General features: G+C 38.2%; 1 protein-coding gene across 8 annotated transcripts in view; it reads right to left on the minus strand.

Moving 5' to 3' along the window:
• The window catches only part of TENM1 (teneurin transmembrane protein 1), a 1,357,925-nt gene that overhangs the window by 962,625 nt on the left and 372,268 nt on the right, over nucleotides 1-23,032 (minus strand). For 6 of the 8 annotated variants that reach the window (XM_073547613.1, XM_073547617.1, XM_073547616.1 and 3 more), the window contains one exon: nucleotides 2,017-2,277. The exons of the other annotated variants lie outside the window; for them this stretch is intronic. In XM_073547613.1, the coding sequence (XP_073403714.1) occupies nucleotides 2,017-2,277 (261 nt within the window). The remainder of the gene's footprint in view (nucleotides 1-2,016; nucleotides 2,278-23,032) is intronic. 8 annotated transcript variants of the gene reach the window in all.

Genomic DNA, 23,032 nt, shown 5'->3' on the forward strand with positions numbered 1-23,032 from the left:
TTCTGGCCAGCAGAGGGGGTTGGTGAGTCAGCTAGAAGTCAGCTGAGGGAGTTGTCATGGAAACGAAACAGCTGTGAGCTGTGAGGAGAAATGTTAATGACAGTTAAACGTGAGGACGTGAGGTAAAGAGATCTTTCTGGAAGATCCTGTCAGATGAAGACAGGGAGCTAATTTGAGAGGAGCTCGATAGGCAGAGCTGATCTGTGAAGAGGGAAAGGACAAGAGCAGAGACTGAGAGACTCTAGGGAAGCTAAAATACTGCATATAGCAGACCCCTTAGTGAAGCGCTAATAAAGAGAAAAGGGACATCAGAGTCCAAGGCTGACAGGAGCTGTACGCCCTGATAGCCAAATCTGAAAGTACAGGGGATTGTAAATTGCTGTGCACATTAATCACCTGAGGGCACGGCAGCGGATAAGGAGCCCAGGGCTGACAGTGAAGAGAACGGTACCCGTGGAATAGGCTCACGCTGGCAGCCGTACAGGTTAGTGAAACCATCACGAATAGAGGGTCGCAGCATAGTTATATACAGCAGAGACCCACACCCAAAGCGCAGAAAGGAAGGTCCTAAATCCCCACCTGGCAAGGTGGATCCCCTAAATGCCTACAGGCGAGCCGGACTCATTCCATCACCTGTATGTGGTACTCCGGACTGCTACCTATTACCAGTAAAAGATAAAGAAACTGCACCTCTCTGTGTCTTTCTCTGATTTATCTGCACACCAATGTTTACAGCCATTTTTAGTATTTATTTAACATCTTTGCCCTGGGACTACAGCCCTATCTGTGGAGGGCTACAACATCATAGCTGTGCCCAACATCCATCCCGGAGGAACAACACCACAGCGCTGGTCACCTCTTACCAGAATACCACAGCTGGCGTCACCATCTATAAACATTAGCTTTATTTTTACCACATAAATACCACACAACTTTCCCCTATTTTATTACTGGATGCCTCTGGGCCAAGGACCGGGTCGCCGCCGCCGTCACAACGTCCCCCATTGAAGTCAACAGGCCCAGTACCGAGTACCCCAAGGCCCCGCGGGGCGCTCCATTTTTAGTTGGTTATATTTTCATTCTGTGTAGTGCCAATACATTTATGCCAGAGGGAAACTTTTTCAGCTTTCTTCAGATGCAATGTGCACTTTTGTGTGGCCAGCGATATAGTTTATGGTCTTAAATTCTTGTTACTTTTTATTTAATAAAAGTAACATAGTTTTTTAAGTATTTGTCATGCTGAAATAGTATTATCATATTCCATAGCAATGTATAACAACTGCAAGCATGTCTATGCCTAATGGTGGTTCTGAAGTATATTCCATATAAACAAAGACTAGAGATGATTATGGAAAGTTAAAAGAAACATAAACCTTAAGAAAATCCAGACAAGCTTCATGTTTTGCTGGTTAGATTGGTACCTAAGTGCCGTACTGCAGCAGTATAAACTACTGAGAACATGTTACTGCCTAAAGTTACGAAAGCTCACCCTGAACCAAGATATATGAGCAAGTGGGTAAAATTATGACATCAGCATAACCTACCTACCACCTCAATTGCAAATACTCTAATTACCACTACTGCTGTTACTACTAATGCTACATTACTAGAGATGTTCAAGCCTTTTCAGCAACTCAAGCCCTTTGAGAACATTCCCACCTCTTCAACTAAAACCCCAGTTCACCCTGAGATACTCAGAGATATTATTTCAAATAATATCTTCATCTAATGTCATCAGATAAAATTGTCCATGTTCCAAAATGTAGCTACAGGACCTCCGCAAGAGGTACATGGACCTTGTTCCTCCTTTCTATAAGTTGAGGTTTCCTGGGAAATCTGGGTTGGTTTGCAACTATGCTACTTCTACTACAACTACTACAGTTTGTAATATTACCAGTACTACTATTGCTACAGCTACTACAACTAATAATAATAACAATAATAATAATTTACTGATCACATGATGCTTAATAAGACCATATATACTATAAATATAGTTATGAGCTGCTGTATTACCATTCTCCCCATCAGACTTCCGCTCGTGGTCAGTGTCTGTTAGCGACAGTGCAGAGTTGGCTCTACTTGACAAACAGGAGCTGTGCTCTGACTTCATCTCTCTCATCCACATTCTCAAGGCCCGGTCTGGTGACGTGGCACCTTCGGTCTCTGTATCAGCATCAGAACCCATCTCTAGTGGGTAGGTATGCTGTGCACCAGTATGCAGGTTGGTCTGAAAGGTAGAGCATATAATGTGTGGAGATTCACAGTACTCCATCTCTGAAAGAAACGGAAACAATGAAATGAAATAGTGACTTACTAGACAGACTGGATTCGTTAGCACTTTAAAGACAATTATTTCAAATCAAGTGACAATAATTATATTAGTGGACACACATACTTCTGTAATATGAATGATGATATCATACCAACTGCAATTTTTTTAAGCCGTAGATCTTAAAGTAGAGTTCTGATAGATCATAGACAAAATTAGATAAAGGAGAGAAATTTTGTAATTTATGAACTTAGGTGAAGTAATAGATAATGGGATTGCTCAAAACAACCATACCCTTAACGGATACCAGGAATGTACAAAGTTCATATCAAAATATAATTTATTGATCAACATTCAAAATGCATATCAATATTATAGGGGTTCATAAATCAACCAGAAACGGGTAGGAAGAGGCACAGGCAAACAGGCCACAAAAAATATATGTATATACAGTGGGGAAAAAAAGTATTTAGTCAGTCAGCAATAGTGCAAGTTCCACCACTTAAAAAGATGAGAGGCGTCTGTAATTTACATCATAGGTAGACCTCAACTATGGGAGACAAACTGAGAAAAAAAAATCCAGAAAATCACGTTGTCTGTTTTTTTTTCATTTTATTTGCATATTATGGTGGAAAATAAGTATTTGGTCAGAAACAAGCAATCAAGATTTCTGGCTCTCACAGACCTGTAACTTCTTCTTTAAGAGTCTCCTCTTTCCTCCACTCATTACCTGTAGTAATGGCACCTGTTTAAACTTGTTATCAGTATAAAAAGACACCTGTGCACACCCTCAAACAGTCTGACTCCAAACTCCACTATGGTGAAGACCAAAGAGCTGTCAAAGGACACCAGAAACAAAATTGTAGCCCTGCACCAGGCTGGGAAGACTGAATCTGCAATAGCCAACCAGCTTGGAGTGAAGAAATCAACTGTGGGAGCAATAATTAGAAAATGGAAGACATACAAGACCACTGATAATCTCCCTCGATCTGGTGCTCCACGCAAAATCCCACCCCGTGGGGTCAGAATGATCACAAGAACGGTGAGCAAAAATCCCAGAACCACGCGGGGGGACCTAGTGAATGAACTGCAGAGAGCTGGGACCAATGTAACAAGGCCTACCATAAGTAACACACTACGCCACCATGGACTCAGATCCTGCAGTGCCAGACGTGTCCCACTGCTTAAGCCTGTACATGTCCGGGCCCGTCTGAAGTTTGCTAGAGAGCATTTGGATGATCCAGAGGAGTTTTGGGAGAATGTCCTATGGTCTGATGAAACCAAACTGGAACTGTTTGGTAGAAACACAACTTGTCGTGTTTGGAGGAAAAAGAATACTGAGTTGCATCCATCAAACACCATACCTACTGTAAAGCATGGTGGTGGAAACATCATGCTTTGGGGCTGTTTCTCTGCAAAGGGGCCAGGACGACTGATCCGGGTACATGAAAGAATGAATGGGGCCATGTATCATGAGATTTTGAGTGCAAACCTCCTTCCATCAGCAAGGGCATTGAAGATGAAACGTGGCTGGGTCTTTCAACATGACAATGATCCAAAGCACACCGCCAGGGCAACAAAGGAGTGGCTTCGTAAGAAGCATTTCAAGGTCCTGGAGTGGCCTAGCCAGTCTCCAGATCTCAACCCTATAGAAAACCTTTGGAGGGAGTTGAAAGTCCGTGTTGCCAAGCGAAAAGCCAAAAACATCACTGCTCTAGAGGAGATCTGCATGGAGGAATGGGCCAACATACCAACAACAGTGTGTGGCAACCTTGTGAAGACTTACAGAAAACGTTTGACCTCTGTCATTGCCAACAAAGGATATATCACAAAGTATTGAGATGAAATTTTGTTTCTGACCAAATACTTATTTTCCACCATAATATGCAAATAAAATGAAAAAAACAACAGACAATGTGATTTTCTGGATTTTTTTTTCTCAGTTTGTCTCCCATAGTTGAGGTCTACCTATGATGTAAATTACAGACGCCTCTCATCTTTTTAAGTGGTGGAACTTGCACTATTGCTGACTGACTAAATACTTTTTTTCCCCACTGTATATATGAAGCTAGGTGGAACATATAATCACATATCAGTAGTTAATCCTACTCTTGGTAATATTGCACAATTCCATATAATAAATTTCCTTAAGGCAGCTGTGAAGATCTAGAGTTGTGGGTGCTAGTATTCACCTAGGCAGGTTAACGATGCAACAAGTTTTATTTGTATTCATACAAGCATTTCAGTAAGTCCAGGTAGATGACCACAATGTAATGCCCCAGTCCACGGGATCCGTAACAAGTCAGTAAAAATAGTCCATGGGATAATTCCTAGGGGAATATAGATCTCACGACCGAAGCCCGAGAAAACTTAGTTCCAAGTTCGATAGTCCATTCATGGGTTCCAGGAGCGGCCTTAACTCTGCTCCTTTCGCTTCAGATCCCCAGACACAACTGCACTCCCCCATCAAGTCTCTCAACTCTACTCCCAACCCCCTAACCAATGTACATTGAATTCACAGAGAGTGAAGTCTACAGCCAGTCTGGAGTGGTGTGAACCCAAGTGGCCCCCCTGCCGAGAGAAAGAAAGGCACATATTCCCCCACCAGATAAGGTCATTGCATGTAAATACAACTTAAATTGAGGTAACTAGTCATCTGTGCTGGGAAAGTATTTCAGTTCCTCACAGCAGCCATATGAGTAATGAAACAGCAGATTGCAATCGGTAAAATACATCATAGCATCTAAATGCTGCCTAGAAAATAAATAAAGTGTCAAGAAATGGACTAATACCACTATTAGAGTATGGAATCATCAATCGAGAGTAGCCCTATTGATTAAACGTATGAAATATACCACCATATTGTGCAAAATGTATTCAAATACCTGTAATGCAGTGTCAGGACCCACCACGTATCCCCTGACGCACGTTTCGGCGTTCCTTTTTCAAAAGGGATGTATATCCATTAAGGGAATGGTTGTTTTGATGTATACACGAAATGTGACTCGGTGGTGAGGTCAAGGACTGATATGTTTAAATAATGGGATTGCTGTTTTGTAAGTTTTGTCAGTAGGTCTTATTTGATATTGCAAAACTCAAAATAAATGTGGCTGAGCTCAAATATTAGACACAGCTCATGGACACAAGTGTTACTGTTTGTAGATAAAATGCAGACTCTTTATTTCTAAGATCATATAATTTGATATCAGAGAGATAAAAACCATGAAAAGTCAATCCCACAGGTCTTGTCATGAATCCTATAATTGATAATTTAATAGAGATTAATATTATTTCATATACAAATAATTTCCAAATTTATATAATTTTCACAGATTTACATTACATGATTAGATTTATATGCAATTTAATTGCTTTTATATCAAGGAAACAAAACAGTGACAAATAGATCAATTCATTATGATTTTTTTATCCCTAGCAAACCATAGGTTGCATTTTATTAGCTTTATAATGTTCCTTACATAAAGAAGTTCACTTAAAAGGAATTTGTTGGTAGGATCAATCTTCCTAAGCTGTCTATATGGGCATGCAAGACATTGAAAGCTTAATTAATGCAATACCTTGATATTTGTGATCTGATGTTTTATTCCAGAGTAATACATGACTTTCTTAATAGGTAAAGATTTAAGAGCTGGACATAGATGTCCCCAAGAATCTGTCCAATTTAACATTATACAAGCCATTGACCCTGGTATTATCAGGGTGAGACATGTATTTCAAAACAGCATACTGACATTCATTACATGTCTCACGCTGGTAACGTTCCCTTTCATTTACCATAGGCTCTGGAGGCAGATTTTCATTTAGATCTATGTCCGACCCATAGATCTTAACAGCTCATCTACATACTATGAAAAATGTCCATTTCTCTGGAATAAGATATCGGATCGCAAATATAATCGTATAATTTTATTCATCTTCCTATAACCTGCATGCCCATAATGACAGTTGCTGCACTTTTTGGCCTATAAAGCATAGATGCAAAAAGTTTTACTTTGTCTGAAAGACACATTTGTAGGAATATGTTACTTTTATTATAGTCAGACTGATCTCATCGTGGAATTGCTTCTCACTGGAAACTGCAACTGCTGTCTAGTCTTTTGCATGTTCATTAGATGCTCATTATACTCTAACATTGCAGGGGCTTGCCCTGATAATAGTGAGACTAGCAATGGAGAGATATACATATACAGCTGATCATCTTTTTGAGTGATCATCTAAAAGCACTACGGGCTTCAAGTTGAGCATTTATGAGCTCAAGTAAGTTGTATATGCCAAAAAGCCAATATAAAAATGCCTGACTAATATTGGCTGTCAAAATTGCTCTGAACCATTGAGCCATGGACTCTAAAAGTCCTTTGCAGAGATAAGAGAACCCGAACGTAAAAGTTCAGTTAGAAACACCGAACACGGATCTCTCTCAGAAGTCTGTTGCAATGTTCTTAGTTCCGATGGAAGTCCATTACAGAGAGAGAATATTTTCCATCTCAAAAGTTTGGGTCCCCATTGCTTTGAATGTTCCTCATTGTTCTGGTTCAAGTTCAGGTACAGTTCTGATACCCGAACCGAATTTTGGGGTCGGGTGACAGAATCCCTAGTCCTTTGGTATATGGCACCAAGATGTTTGCAACGAATGACTTGTAAACTGTACGGTGGGATCTCAATGTAAAGGCATACAAGTATAACAAATAATACACAGTGCTTCAAAACAATAAAGTACATATATTAGGAGTGTCTCAAATGTTCCTGCTGAATCTTCTCAATAATCAAAAGCTTAAAATACAGAAATGGAAAAGGGACAAAGAATACTGAATGTAGTATAAATGTACTTTTGCAAGAAACCACAAAAATGCAAATATACTTATGCAAGAATAGGAATCTCTCCACATTGATGGAATAAAACCAAGACGTATGCTGAAATATTAAGAAAAATATACACTATAATATGGGATGCATGTTTTATGCTAAATTGATTTTTCATCTTAAAAACATTATTCACAAGGCATAATTAAAGGACATAATTCCAGTTTTAACTATGACAGATTCATTCTTTCTATGCCTCTAACTAATATAAATTGCTTGCATTTTACAACTGAGAATATTAAATTGGGGAATTATGGCATAGTTCAACATGCGTAGAAAATCAGACATTATAACTCAACTTATACAAGGCTTCTGCCTGTCTCTTGTATTAAATTCATCTCCACCAGCTTGTTCTGCAGTTCAGCTAGGTATAAGTACAATCTGTTCATTAGATTATTGATTGTTCAGAGGTGCTTATCTGCTATGTAATTCTGTTTATGCAAATCTTGGATTTTTAGTGCTCCTTCTTATTTTTATTAGCTTATTCATAGCACCTTGCATATTTCACTGTTTAACTTGACTAGGGGTAAGGGAACATGTTCAGAAAACATATGCCAATCTCAAAGTCGGCACAAGTGATGCACACTCAGATTCGGATTCGGATTCCCAAGTATTTTCCTCAAAATTTGGTAAATGATCGAGTGTCCACTAAGGCTGTGATCACGGTAAGATCATTACGTTTCTACATTACTAAGCCATGGATTACAGGAGAAACAACAAGAGCATGCAATCAATTTGCATATAAAAATATCAAATTTTATTTAGAAAAAGTACTACAGGTAAAAAATCTCAAAGTGACAGAAGTGCTCATCAAATAATGCAGACAGTATTAACTCAAATGTCCCCAACTCCTCCCACCTAGATGGAAACAATCCCGGTAAAAATCCCCAATATGGTAACACATACAATAACCCATATCATGATGCCATAATAGAATCAAGGGGCTGTATTATAGGATCAAAGACAAAAAGATGAGACCATCAAAAACAGGTGACTGAGTGGTACGGGTAATCCATAGTAACAAGTCAAAAAGATCCATTCAAAAAGTGCCCTTGAAGGAGCTTATCAGGGAGGGGAGGAGCTATGTTGAAGCGCTATGTAAGCGCGAAACGATCGTTGTCTGTATTTGCTCCATCATTTTATCTGCCTGCTATTGGTAATTTGATGCCACAATAAAGGATATTTTTTGCACGGAACGGATTGTGCCTATCTGCTTTCTTCTCTATGGATACACTGATTTGTGGATAGAGTTGAGCAAATTTGTTCGGGTTCCCTCTTATTCAGTAAGCTATAGCACTTGCCAAATAAGCTGCAGAGAGAACCCGGCTTCCTGGATCGCGCCAGCTGATCAGATGTTTGGGGCCTCAGCTGCTTTTGTCGCGGCTGTGTCAGAGCCAGAGCACATGCATGGAGAGCCCAACAAACAGGCTCTCCATGCATGTGCTGTGACTGTGACACAGCTGTAACACATGCAGCTGCTACACCAATCAGCTGATCAGCCGGCGCGATCCAGGAAGCCGGGTTCCCTCTGCAGCTTATTCAGTAAGCGCTATCGCTTGCCGAATATGAGGGAACTCGAACAAATTCACTCAACTCTATTTGTGGAGAAGATGTTTTCACAGCTTGAATGCCACATGCTCCAGAGTTTGTCCATACTCCAAAGCATAATAAGCTTATCGTAAAAAAAAAAACCAAACACTTACACTCACCGATCATATCTCTGGCCCCTTTGCTTTTCATTTTGACCTATTCGGTCCTTATTGCTTCTTTAGGTTGTTGCTGCTCATACCAATGCAAAGTCACAATGCTGAAACTTTTTGCATGCTAACACAGAATCCCTTCAAGCCTCATAAAACTCAAAAGACCTGACTCAGAGTGGTAGGACCGGGGACTTCAGCATTAGTGGTGCAAACCTGAAAATGTGGTAAGGACCAGACAGAAAGTCAGAAGTAAGGTGAGTATAGAATTTTTTTTTTACTTTTTAACATTTGATGGCTTTTTATGGTTTAGAAAATTGCTGGCTAGCAGCTGCCATGTTGCTTGTTCTGCGTGAAAGCGAATTACAAAAAAATTCCACATTTTGTTGAATGTGTATTTTGCAAAATTTGAGTAGAATTCAACTACACTCAAATTTCTTGAGCCTTCTCTAGAGGCTCATATGTGGAGATATTTTATTTCCATGTTTGGGGAAAAAATCGGACAGATGCAAGACCCCATAGAATATCATAGGTATGAATGTTATCTGTGAAAACCACAAATAGAACTCGTATGAGGAAATCTTTCATTTACACAAGCCCTATCCATAGCGAACAAACCAACGAAACAGTCTTAAATTGGGGAAAACATCTGCATTGGGTTTTTTTCACAATGTAGGTTATTAAGGAATCTTTTCATTGAATGTATGAATTTTGGTAAAGTTTTAAAATTAATTTTACATTATTTAGCTTGATGTATCTTTTTTTTTTCCAAAAAAATAACTGTCTGCCAAAGGCACAGACAAACCATATTGGAGATTCCTTAGAGGTCACTTAGCACATTCTTCTTCTCACCCTATGTGCAACTGGTTACAGCATATTGGGATCTTCCATTGCATTTGTTTTCCAGCTAGGCCTTCAGGCTTTAATTAAATTTTGATTCAGAACCTAGAAAAGCTATTATGATCTGTAAAATATTCAAACTGTCATTACAAGTAACGGTGACTGAATGACCTAACTTTAATCTAGCATTATTATGTTGTTCATTATGCCGGCATAGCTGAGACTAACCAATGGAAGTAAAGATGTCCCGTGTGATCCATTTTGGTGCAGCTATAAAATTACAGCCAAATAAAAATTGACAAATATTACCTCAGGCCTGAGTGGCTCTTCACCTTTTTACAAGCAAATTATTCTTTATGGACTGAACGGTTTTTTAAAACATTAACAATTAACGGCAGTGTAGATTAACATCATAAAAGCAATAATAATCTTTTCAAAATAACAAGCTGCTATCAGCAGGTGATAACATTTCTTGCAAAAAATTGCTGTATTTTTTTCTTAACACAACTAGATATTGTAACATCCATCAATAAGACTTGGACTTAAAGGCTTTCCAAGCTTTATATAAAAAATAGGTGATTGCTTGGACTCATATTTGCTTAAAGCAGTTAAATCTGATTTTAAATGACACTTTTCTGTCTTGCACCACCATTTTTTTTTTGTTTATGATGGATCATTTTATATGTGCTAGATAGAGTCTTCTCCCCAAAGGGATTTTATTGGTGACATAAAAATATCAGGAAACAAAATGGCCTAAGTGACAAGAAGTGGTAAGTTTAGGGTTTGGACTGATGTCTAAATATATTTTACATGTTTTTATGATATCTGCATTTAATTTATTTTGGTGAAAAATAGAGTAGAGAGTATCTTTAGAAATCCAAATTCCCCACCCTTGACAAATTTTCCCCACAAAAATTTGATTTATAGTGAATAAATTTGCTTGAATGTCAATATCGTAAAGCTTATAATTGCATAGAAAACACATGATGGGAAAACTGAAGAAAGAACCCAGCTGATCATAAGAGCTTACACTCTATAGAAAAGAGAGAGCGAACCTCACTGACCATAAGAGCTCACATTCTACAGACGAGAGACATTCACCCAATGACTCTAGAAATGGAAATCAGCTCTACAAACTGTGCTCCACTAGAAACTGCTGATTTCGGTGTTAAAACAGGGATACTGCAATCCAAACAGAGAGCCATATTGCACATTTGCCCATAAATAGCGTACTGATTATATAGTTCAAAACAGCTCAAACCTGTATACAATTGTAGAGATTAATCAGTATCCCACTAATAAGTATTTAAATTGAGTGCACTCTATTATATCACCGCTTAGGTATGCACAAATAGTTAGGTGGCACAAATTTGACAATAGAGTCTCTATGTATTTGAAATTAGACTATGCCTGCTTTGACTATGGAAATTTTTCTCTAATTTGAATGTGCTTACTTAGTAAATTTAGAGCTAGCTAATAAGGGTGGTGTTTGTACTTATTAGTGGCATACTGATTAATCTCTACAATTGTATACAGGTTTGAACTGTTTTGAACTATATAATCAGTACGCTATTTATGGGCAAATGTGCAATATGGCTCTCTGTTTGGATTGCAGTATCCCTGGTTTATCTGTGAACTATTTGTAATGGTTAGATATTTTGTGTAAGCAATTGCAATTAATAAAATTTGTATACTTTTGGCAATTTAACCCCTTAAGCCCCAAGGGTGGTTTGCACATTCATGACCGGGCCAATTTTTAAAATTCTGACCACTGTCCCTTTATGAGGTAATAACTCTGAAACTCTTGGTAATATTGCACAATTCCATATAATAAATTTCCTTAAGGCAGCTGTGAAGATCTAGAGTTGTGGGTGCTAGTAATCACCTAGGCAGGTTAACGATGCAACAAGTTTTATTTTTATCCATACAAGCATTTCAGTAAGTCCAGGTAGATGACCCCAATGTAATGCCCCAGTCCACGGGATCCGTAACAAGTCAGTAAAAATAGTCCATGGGATAATTCCTAGGGGAATATAGATCTCACGACCGAAGCCCGAGAAAACTTAGTTCCAAGTTGGATAGTCCATTCATGGGTTCCAGGAGCGGCCTTAACTCTGCTCCTTTCGCTTCAGATCCCCAGACACAACTGCACTCCCCCATTAAGTCTCTCAACTCTACTCCCAACCCCCTAACCAATGTACATTGAATTCACAGAGAGTGAAGTCTACAGCCAGTCTGGAGTGGTGTGAACCCAAGTGGCCCCCCTGCTGAGAGAAAGAAAGGCACATATTCCCCCACCAGATAAGGTCATTGCATGTAAATACAACTTAAATTGAGGTAACTAGTCATCTGTGCTGGGAAAGTATTTCAGTTCCTCACAGCAGCCATATTAGTAATGAAACAGCAGATTGCAATCGGTAAAATACATCATAGCGTCTAAATGCTGCCTAGAAAATAAATAAAGTGTCAAGAAATGGACTAATACCACTATTAGAGTATGGAATCATCAATCGAGAGTAGCCCTATTGATTAAACGTATGAAATATACCACCATATTGTGCAAAATGTATTCAAATACCTGTAATGCAGTGTCAGGACCCACCACGTATCCCCTGACGCACGTTTCGGCATTCCTTTTTCAAAAGGGATGTATATCCATTAAGGGAATGGTTGTTTTGATGTATACACGAAGTGTGACTCGGTGGTTAGGTCAAGGACTGATATGTTTAAATAATGGGATTGCTGTTTTGTAAGTTTTGTCAGTAGGTCTTATTTGATATTGCAAAACTCAAAATAAATGTGGCTGAGCTCAAATATTAGACACAGCTCATGGACACAAGTGTTACTGTTTGTAGATAAAATGCAGACTCTTTATTTCTAAGATCATATAATTTGATATCAGAGAGATAAAAACCATGAAAAGTCAATCCCACAGGTCTTGTCATGAATCCTATAATTGATAATTTAATAGAGATTAATATTATTTCATATACAAATAATTTCCAAATTTATATAATTTTCACAGATTTACATTACATGATTAGATTTATATGCAATTTAATTGCTTTTATATCAAGGAAACAAAACAGTGACAAATAGATCAATTCATTATGATTTCTTTATCCCTAGCAAACCATAGGTTGCATTTTATTAGCTTTATAATGTTCCTTACATAAAGAAGTTCACTTAAAAGGAATTTGTTGGTAGGATCAATCTTCCTAAGCTGTCTATATGGGCATGCAAGACATTGAAAGCTTAATTAATGCAATACCTTGATATTTGTGATCTGATGTTTTATTCCAGAGTAATACATGACTTTCTTAATAGGTAAAGATTTAAGAGCTGGACATAGATGTCCCCAAGAATCTGTCCAATTTAACATTATACAAGCCATTGACCCTGGTATTATCAGGGTGAGACATATATTTCAAAAGAGCATACTGACATTCATTACATGTCTCACGCTGGTAACGCCCCCTTTCATTTACCATAAGCTCTGGAGGCAGATTTTCATTTAGATCTATGTCCGACCCATAGATCTTAACAGCTCATCTACATACTATGAAAAATGTCCATTTCTCTGGAATAAGATATCGGATCGCAAATATAATCGTATAATTTTATTCATCTTCCTATAACCTGCATGCCCATAATGACAGTTGCTGCACTTTTTGGCCTTTAAAGCATAGATGCAAAAAGTTTTACTTTGTCTGAAAGACACATTTGTAGGAATATGTTACTTTTATTATAGTCAGACTGATCTCATCGTGGAATTGCTTCTCACTGGAAACTGCAACTGCTGTCTAGTCTTTTGCATGTTCATTAGATGCTCATTATACTCTAACATTGCAGGGGCTTGCCCTGATAATAGTGAGACTAGCAATGGAGAGATATACATATACAGCTGATCATCTTTTTGAGTGATCATCTAAAAGCACTACGGGCTTCAAGTTGAGCATTTATGAGCTCAAGTAAGTTGTATATGCCAAAAAGCCAATATAAAAATGCCTGACTAATATTGGCTGTCAAAATTGCTCTGAACCATTGAGCCATGGACTCTAAAAGTCCTTTGCAGAGATAAGAGAACCCGAACGTAAAAGTTCAGTTAGAAACACCGAACACGGATCTCTCTCAGAAGTCTGTTGCAATGTTCTTAGTTCCGATGGAAGTCCATTACAGAGAGAGAATATTTTCCATCTCAAAAGTTTGGGTCCCCATTGCTTTGAATGTTCCTCATTGTTCTGGTTCAAGTTCAGGTACAGTTCTGATACCCGAACCGAATTTTGGGGTCGGGTGACAGAATCCCTAGTCCTTTGGTATATGGCACCAAGATGTTTGCAACGAATGACTTGTCAACTGTACGGTGGGATCTCAATGTAAAGGCATACAAGTATAACAAGCAATACACAGTGCTTCAAAACAATAAAGTACATATATTAGGAGTGTCTCAAATGTTCCTGCTGAATTTTCTCAATAATCAAAAGCTTAAAATACAGAAATGGAAAAGGGACAAAGAATACTGAATGTAGTATAAATGTACTTTTGCAAGAAACCACAAAAATGCAAATATACTTATGCAAGAATAGGAATCTCTCCACATTGATGGAATAAAACCAAGACGTATGCTGAAATATTAAGAAAAATATACACTATAATATGGGATGCATGTTTTATGCAAAATTGATTTTTCATCTTAAAAACATTATTCACAAGGCATAATTAAAGGACATAATTCCAGTTTTAACTATGACAGATTCATTCTTTCTATGCCTCTAACTAATATAAATTGCTTGCATTTTACAACTGAGAATATTAAATTGGGGAATTATGGCATAGTTCAACATGCGTAGAAATTCAGACATTATAACTCAACTTATACAAGGCTTCTGCCTGTCTCTTGTATTAAATTCATCTCCACCAGCTTGTTCTGCAGTTCAGCTAGGTATAAGTACAATCTGTTCATTAGATTATTGATTGTTCAGAGGTGCTTATCTGCTATGTAATTCTGTTTATGCAAATCTTGGATTTTTAGTGCTCCTTCTTATTTTTATTAGCTTATTCATAGCACCTTGCATATTTCACTGTTTAACTTGACTAGGGGTAAGGGAACATGTTCAGAAAACATATGCCAATCTCAAAGTCGGCACAAGTGATGCACACTCAGATTCGGATTTGGATTCCCAAGTATTTTCCTCAAAATTTGGTAAATGATCGAGTGTCCACTAAGGCTGTGATCACGGTAAGATCATTACGTTTCTACATTACTAAGCCATGGATTACAGGAGAAACAACAAGAGCATGCAATCAATTTGCATATAAAAATATCAAATTTTATTTAGAAAAAGTACTACAGGTAAAAAATCTCAAAGTGACAGAAGTGCTCATCAAATAATGCAGACAGTATTAACTCAAATGTCCCCAACTCCTCCCACCTAGATGGAAACAATCCCGGTAAAAATCCCCAATATGGTAACACATACAATAACCCATATCATGATGCCATAATAGAATCAAGGGGCTGTATTATAGGATCAAAGACAAAAAGATGAGACCATCAAAAACAGGTGACTGAGTGGTACGGGTAATCCATAGTAACAAGTCAAAAAGATCCATTCAAAAAGTGCCCTTGAAGGAGCTTATCAGGGAGGGGAGGAGCTATGTTGAAGCGCTATGTAAGCGTGAAACGATCGTCGTCTGTATTTGCTCCATCATTTTATCTGCCTGCTATTGGTAATTTGATGCCACAATAAAGGATATTTTTTGCACGGAACGGATTGTGCCTATCTGCTTTCTTCTCTATGGATACACTGATTTGTGGATAGAGTTGAGCAAATTTGTTCGGGTTCCCTCTTATTCAGTAAGCTATAGCACTTGCCAAATAAGCTGCAGAGAGAACCCGGCTTCCTGGATCGCGCCAGCTGATCAGATGTTTGGGGCCTCAGCTGCTTTTGTCGCGGCTGTGTCAGAGCCAGAGCACATGCATGGAGAGCCCAACAAACAGGCTCTCCATGCATGTGCTGTGACTGTGACACAGCTGTAACACATGCAGCTGCTACACCAATCAGCTGATCAGCCGGCGCGATCCAGGAAGCCGGGTTCCCTCTGCAGCTTATTCAGTAAGCGCTATCGCTTGCCGAATATGAGGGAACTCGAACAAATTCACTCAACTCTATTTGTGGAGAAGATGTTTTCACAGCTTGAATGCCACATGCTCCAGAGTTTGTCCATACTCCAAAGCATAATAAGCTTATCGTAAAAAAAAAAACAAACACTTACACTCACCGATCATATCTCTGGCCCCTTTGCTTTTCATTTTGACCTATTCGGTCCTTATTGCTTCTTTAGGTTGTTGCTGCTCATACCAATGCAAAGTCACAATGCTGAAACTTTTTGCATGCTAACACAGAATCCCTTCAAGCCTCATAAAACTCAAAAGACCTGACTCAGAATGGTAGGACCGGGGACTTCAGCATTAGTGGTGCAAACCTGAAAATGTGGTAAGGACCAGACAGAAAGTCAGAAGTAAGGTGAGTATAGAATTTTTTTTTTACTTTTTAACATTTGATGGCTTTTTATGGTTTAGAAAATTGCTGGCTAGCAGCTGCCATGTTGCTTGTTCTGCGTGAAAGCGAATTACAAAAATCATTCCACATTTTGTTGAATGTGTATTTTGCAAAATTTGAGTAGAATTCAACTACACTCAAATTTCTTGAGCCTTCTCTAGAGGCTCATATGTGGAGATATTTTATTTCCATGTTTGGGGAAAAAATCGGACAGATGCAAGACCCCATAGAATATCATAGGTATGAATGTTATCTGTGAAAACCACAAATAGAACTCGTATGAGGAAATCTTTCATTTACACAAGCCCTATCCATAGCGAACAAACCAACGAAACAGTCTTAAATTGGGGAAAACATCTGCATTGGGTTTTTTTCACAATGTAGGTTATTAAGGATTCTTTTCATTGAATGTATGAATTTTGGTAAAGTTTTAAAATTAATTTTACATTATTTAGCTTGATGTATCTTTTTTTTTTTACAAAAAAAATAACTGTCTGCCAAAGGCACAGACAAACCATATTGGAGATTCCTTAGAGGTCACTTAGCACATTCTTCTTCTCACCCTATGTGCAACTGGTTACAGCATATTGGGATCTTCCATTGCATTTGTTTTCCAGCTAGGCCTTCAGGCTTTAATTAAATTTTGATTCAGAACCTAGAAAAGCTATTATGATCTGTAAAATATTCAAACTGTCATTACAAGTAACGGTGACTGAATGACCTAACTTTAATCTAGCATCATTATTATGTTGTTCAGTATGCCGGCATAGCTGAGACTAACCAATGGAAGTAAAGATGTCCCGTGTGATCCATTTTGGTGCAGCTATAAAATTACAGCCAAATAAAAATTGACAAATATTACCTCAGGCCTGAGTGGCTCTTCACCTTTTTACAAGCAAATTATTCTTTATGGACTGAACGGTTTTTTAAAACATTAACAATTAACGGCAGTGTAGATTAACATCATAAAAGCAATAATAATCTTTTCAAAATAACAATCTGCTATCCGCAGGTGATAACATTTCTTGCAAAAAATTGCTGTATTTTTTTCTTAACACAACTAGATATTGTAACATCCATCAATAAGACTTGGACTTAAAGGCTTTCCAAGCTTTATATAAAAAATAGGTGATTGCTTGGACCCATATTTGCTTAAAGCAGTTAAATCTGATTTTAAATGACACTTTTCTGTCTTGCACCACCATTTTTTTTTTGTTTATGATGGATCATTTTATATGTGCTAGATAGAGTCTTCTCCCCAAAGGGATTTTATTGGTGACATAAAAATATCAGGAAAAAAAATGGCCTAAGTGACAAGAAGTGGTAAGTTTAGGGTTTGGACTGATGTCTAAATATATTTTACATGTTTTTATGATATCTGCATTTAATTTATTTTGGTGAAAAATAGAGTAGAGAGTATCTTTAGAAATCCAAATTCCCCACCCTTGACAAATTTTCCCCACAAAAATTTGATTTATAGTGAATAAATTTGCTTGAATGTCAATATCGTAAAGCTTATAATTGCATAGAAAACACATGAGGGGAAAACTGAAGAAAGAACCCAGCTGATCATAAGAGCTTACACTCTATAGAAAAGAGAGAGCGAACCTCACTGACCATAAGAGCTCACATTCTACAGACGAGAGACATTCACCCAATGACTCTAGAAATGGAAATCAGCTCTACAAACTGTGCTCCACTAGAAACTGCTGATTTCGGTGTTAAAACAGGAATACTGCAATCCAAACAGAGAGCCATATTGCACATTTGCCCATAAATAGCGTACTGATTATATAGTTCAAAACAGCTCAAACCTGTATACAATTGTAGAGATTAATCAGTATCCCACTAATAAGTATTTAAATTGAGTGCACTCTATTATATCACCGCTTAGGTATGCACAAATAGTTAGGTGGCACAAATTTGACAATAGAGTCTCTATGTATTTGAAATTAGACTATGCCTGCTTTGACTATGGAAATTTTTCTCTAATTTGAATGTGCTTACTTAGTAAATTTAGAGCTAGCTAATAAGGGTGGTGTTTGTACTTATTAGTGGCATACTGATTAATCTCTACAATTGTATACAGGTTTGAACTGTTTTGAACTATATAATCAGTACGCTATTTATGGGCAAATGTGCAATATGGCTCTCTGTTTGGATTGCAGTATCCCTGGTTTATCTGTGAACTATTTGTAATGGTTAGATATTTTGTGTAAGCAATTGCAATTAATAAAATTTGTATACTTTTGGCAATTTAACCCCTTAAGCCCCAAGGGTGGTTTGCACATTCATGACCGGGCCAATTTTTAAAATTCTGACCACTGTCCCTTTATGAGGTAATAACTCTGAAACTCTTCCATGGATCCCGGTGATTCTGATAATATTTTCTCGTGACATATTGTACTTAATGTTAGTGGTAAAATTTCATTCAAATAACTTGCGTTTATTTGTGAAAAAAAGGAAATTTGGTGAAAATTTTGAAAATTTCGCAATTTTCCAAATTTGAATTTTTATGCCCTTAAATCACAGAGATACCGCACACAAAAAACTTGATAAGTAACATTTCCCACATGTTTACTTTACATCAGCACAATTTTGTAACAAAAATTTTTTTTTGTTAGGAAGTTATAAGGGTTAAAAATTGACCTGCGATTTCTCATTTTTGCAACACCATTTTAGTTTTACGGACCACATCACATTTGAAGCCACTTTGTAGGGTCTATATGATAGAAAATACCCAAAAGTGACACCATTCTAAAAACTGCACCCCTTAAGGTGCTCAAAACCACATTCAAGAAGTTTATTAACCCTTTAGGTGCATCACAGGAATTTTTTGAATATTTAAAAAAAATGAACATTTAACTTTTTTAAAAAAAAATACTTCAGGTTCAATTTTTTTTATTTTACCAAGGGTAACAGGAGAAATTGGACTGCAAAAGTTATTGTGCAATTTGTCCTGAATACGCTGATACCTGATATATGGGGGAAACCACTGTTTCGGCGCATGGCAGAGCTCAGAAGGGAAGGAGCGCCGTTTGACTTTTTCAATGCAAAATTGGCTGGAATTCAGATCGGACGCCATGTCGCGTTTGGAGAGCCCCTGATGTACCTAACCAGTGGAAAACCCCCACAAGTGACACCATTTTGGAAACTAGACCCCCTAAGGAACTTATCTAGATGTGTGGTGAGCACTTTGAACCCCCAAGGGCTTCACAGAAGTTTATAATGCCCGGGCATGAAAATAAAAAAATCATATTTTTTCAACAAACATGATCAATTAGTCCCCAATTTTTTGATTTTCCCAAGGGTACCAGAAGAAATTGGACCCCAAAAGTTGTCCAATTTGTCCTGAGTACGCTGATACCTCATATGTGGGAGAAAACTATTGTATGGGCACACGTCGGAGCTCGGAAGGGAAGTAGTGACGTTTTGGAAAGCAGACTTTGATGGAATGGTCTGCGGGTGTCATGTTGCTTTTGGAGAGCCCCTGATGTACCTAAACAGTGAACACTCCCCACAAGTGACCCCATTGTGGAAACTAGACCCCCTAAGGAACTTATCTAGATGTGTGGTGAGCACTTTGAACCCCCAAGGGCTTCACAGAAGTTTATAATGCCCGGGCATGAAAATAAAAAAATCGTATTTTTTCCACAAATATGATCAATTAGTCCCCAATTTTTTTATTTTCCCAAGGGTACCAGGAGAAATAGGATCCCAAAAGTTGTTGTCCAATTTGTCCTGAGTAGCGTGATACCCTATATGTGGGGGTAAAGCACTGTTTGGGCGCATGGCAGAGCTTGGAAGGGAAGGAGCACCATTTGACTTTTTCAACGCAGAATTGGCTGGAATTGAGATCCGACGCCATGTTGCATTTGGAGACCACCTGATGTGATCAAACAGTGGAAAGGCCCAATTCTAACTCCAACCCTAACCCCAACACACCCCTAACCCTAATCTCAGCCCTAACCCTAGCCCTAGGTCTAGCCCTAACCCTAGCCGTAGCCCTAACCCTAACCCTAATGAGAAAATGGAAATAAATACATTTTCTTTTAATTTTATTATTTTTCCCTAACTAAGGAGGTGATAACGGGGGGTTTGATTTACTATTTATGGCGGGTTTTTATTTTTGGCAGCTGTCATAGGCTAAAAGACGCTTTTTATTGTAAAAATAGTTTTTGCATCACCACATATTAAGAGCTATAATTTTTCCATATTTTGACCCACCGAGTCATGTGAGGTCTTATTTTTTTGTGGGATGAGTTGACGTTTTTATTGGTACCATTTTCGGGCACGTTACATTTTTTGACCGCTTTTTATTCCGATTTTTGGGACGCAGAATGAACAAAAACCAGCGATTCATGATTTTCTTTTGGGGGGTGCGTTTACACTGTTCCACGTGCTGTAAAATTGATAAGGCGGTTTTATTCTTCAGGTCAGTACGGTTACAGCGATACCTCTTTTTTTATGTTTTGGCGCTTTTATGCAATGAAAACTATTTTATATAAAAAAAACTTATTTTTGCATCGCTTTATTCTGCGAGCTATAACTTTTTAATTTTTTGCTGATGAAGTTGTGTGGCAGCTTGTTTTTTGCGGGACAAGATGATGTTTTCAGTGGTACCATGGATATTTATATGCGTCTTTTTGATCGCGCGTTATTGCACTTTTTGTTCGCTGGTATGATAATAAATCATTATTTTTTGCTTCACTTTTTTTTTTAAGGGGTTCGCTGAAGGGGTTAACTAATGGGACAGTTTTATAGGGCAGGTCGTTACGGATGCGGCGATACCAAATATGTGTACTTCTATTGTTTTTTTCTTTTTTCTTTCCAAAAAATGAATTTATTGGGGAATATTTTTTTTTTCTAATTTATTTAGCGATTTTTTTAAAATTACTTTTACTCTTTTTTTTTCTTTTAACTTTATTAGGTTGTCCCAGGGGGGACATCACTGTCCTGTGACAGATCGCTGATCTGTCACATCACAGATCACTGTGACAGATCAGCGATCTGTCACAGGCATAGACGCAGACTTCCTCATGCCTGCGCTTTGCAGGCACTGAGGAAGTCAGCTCCCTACAGGCCCCCGAAGGTCCCCTTTGCCATCTTGGATCCAGGGACCTGTAGGGAAAGAGACCCCCGCAGCAGTGCTGCACCTTGCTCTGCTGTGGGGGGCTCAGGGAAGCACGGAGGGAGCCCCCTCCCTGCCGATGCTTCCCTTTAACCCCCAAGGGCTTCACAGAAGTTTAAAATGCAAGGGGTTAACGTGTTGGGGTCGGTCCGTGACCACCCCTAACACATTATGCGGGGTGTCAGCTGTGATAATTAGCTGACACCCGGCCGCGATCAGCGGCGCTCACCACGTGGGCGCCGCTGATCGCTGTGTCGTACTATCCAGTCCCTGGGAATTAAGTCCCAGGGCACATGGATGGGATAGTACGTCACATGGGATTAAGGGGTTAAACTTATTTCTTTGTGGTTTATGAGAATTGCTTTGAGATTTTGCCTAAATAATTATTCATTGGGTTTTTGTATGTTATGATTTCTGTGTGCCTAGGTATTGACCACCACGATATAAGGTATGATAATCCGTAAGATGTCATAACTGCAAGGCATTATGGGAAAGCCCAAGTAACGAAACAAAATTTTTTTTATATTAGCTGCTCTCTCATGCATCAAGGGTGAGGGAAATGGTGTGGGCAATTTTTTATTTTGCAAACTGTGAATTGAATCTCAGATTGTTCACATTTACATGAAACTGCGAATTGCAGGAAATTCTAACCTAACTCAATCATCGTAGATTGATCCAATAGCCTCTAGTCAAAAGTCTAAATTTATTCTGTGCTTTCAATCTATTTTGAGGACTAAGGCTGTGATCAATTTCCATTTTCCAGTATAATTATGGGGCTAATGTGTACCAACTTGTACAGATTCTAGCATACTTATCTTAAGCAATAGCATCAGGGCAACACCAAGTGATGATGTAATATGCTGCATGTCCTTTAACATATTTTTCCCATTCACATAAGTTATATTGCCAAAACACTCCTGATCTAAGTTTTGACACCAACCTTTCAATGAACACATCCATAGGCATCCATAGGATAGCCACTGAAAACTATTTGGAGACTTGTATGATTTTTTGTACATTTTAGTAGTGCTTAATCATTACCAATTAAATCTCACTGGAATTTTTTTTCTACGTAAGGCCAGGGACACATTTGCGAGTGTGATGCGAGAAACTCGTGTGAGTCTCTCGCATCAATCCCCGGCACTGCCGCCAGCACTCGGGCCGGAGTGTGAGGCTGCTTAGAAATGCATGCATAATGATCATTTCACCCAATGGACGAGCATTTTGCCATTTCATCAGGTGATTTTCAACCTATTTACATGACAAGGTAATAATAAAACAAGGAATTTTAACAACGCTCGTTGAGGATTATCTTACAATATAAATGTACAGTTGAAACTAGAAGTTTACGTACACTGTATAAAAAGACACATATACATGCTTTTCTCAATATTTGACATGAAATCAGGATAAACCTTTCCTATTTTAGATCAAATAGGTTTTACCATATTAATTCATATTTTCCAAATGCCAGAATAATGAGAAAGAATGTTTTAAGGCATTTTTATTACTTACTGCAAAGTCAAAAGTTTATATACATTAAGATTTCTATGCACAAGTCTGGCTCATTCTTGGGTACAATTTCTAGATACCTGAAGTTGCCTTGTTAATCTGTACAAACAATTCTACTGAAGAACAATCATACCAC

The sequence above is a fragment of the Dendrobates tinctorius genome, unplaced genomic scaffold, assembly GCF_039654945.1.
Source record: "Dendrobates tinctorius isolate UK_male_01 unplaced genomic scaffold, ASM3965494v1 ptg000154l, whole genome shotgun sequence".
Lineage (NCBI taxonomy): Eukaryota > Metazoa > Chordata > Amphibia > Anura > Dendrobatidae > Dendrobates > Dendrobates tinctorius.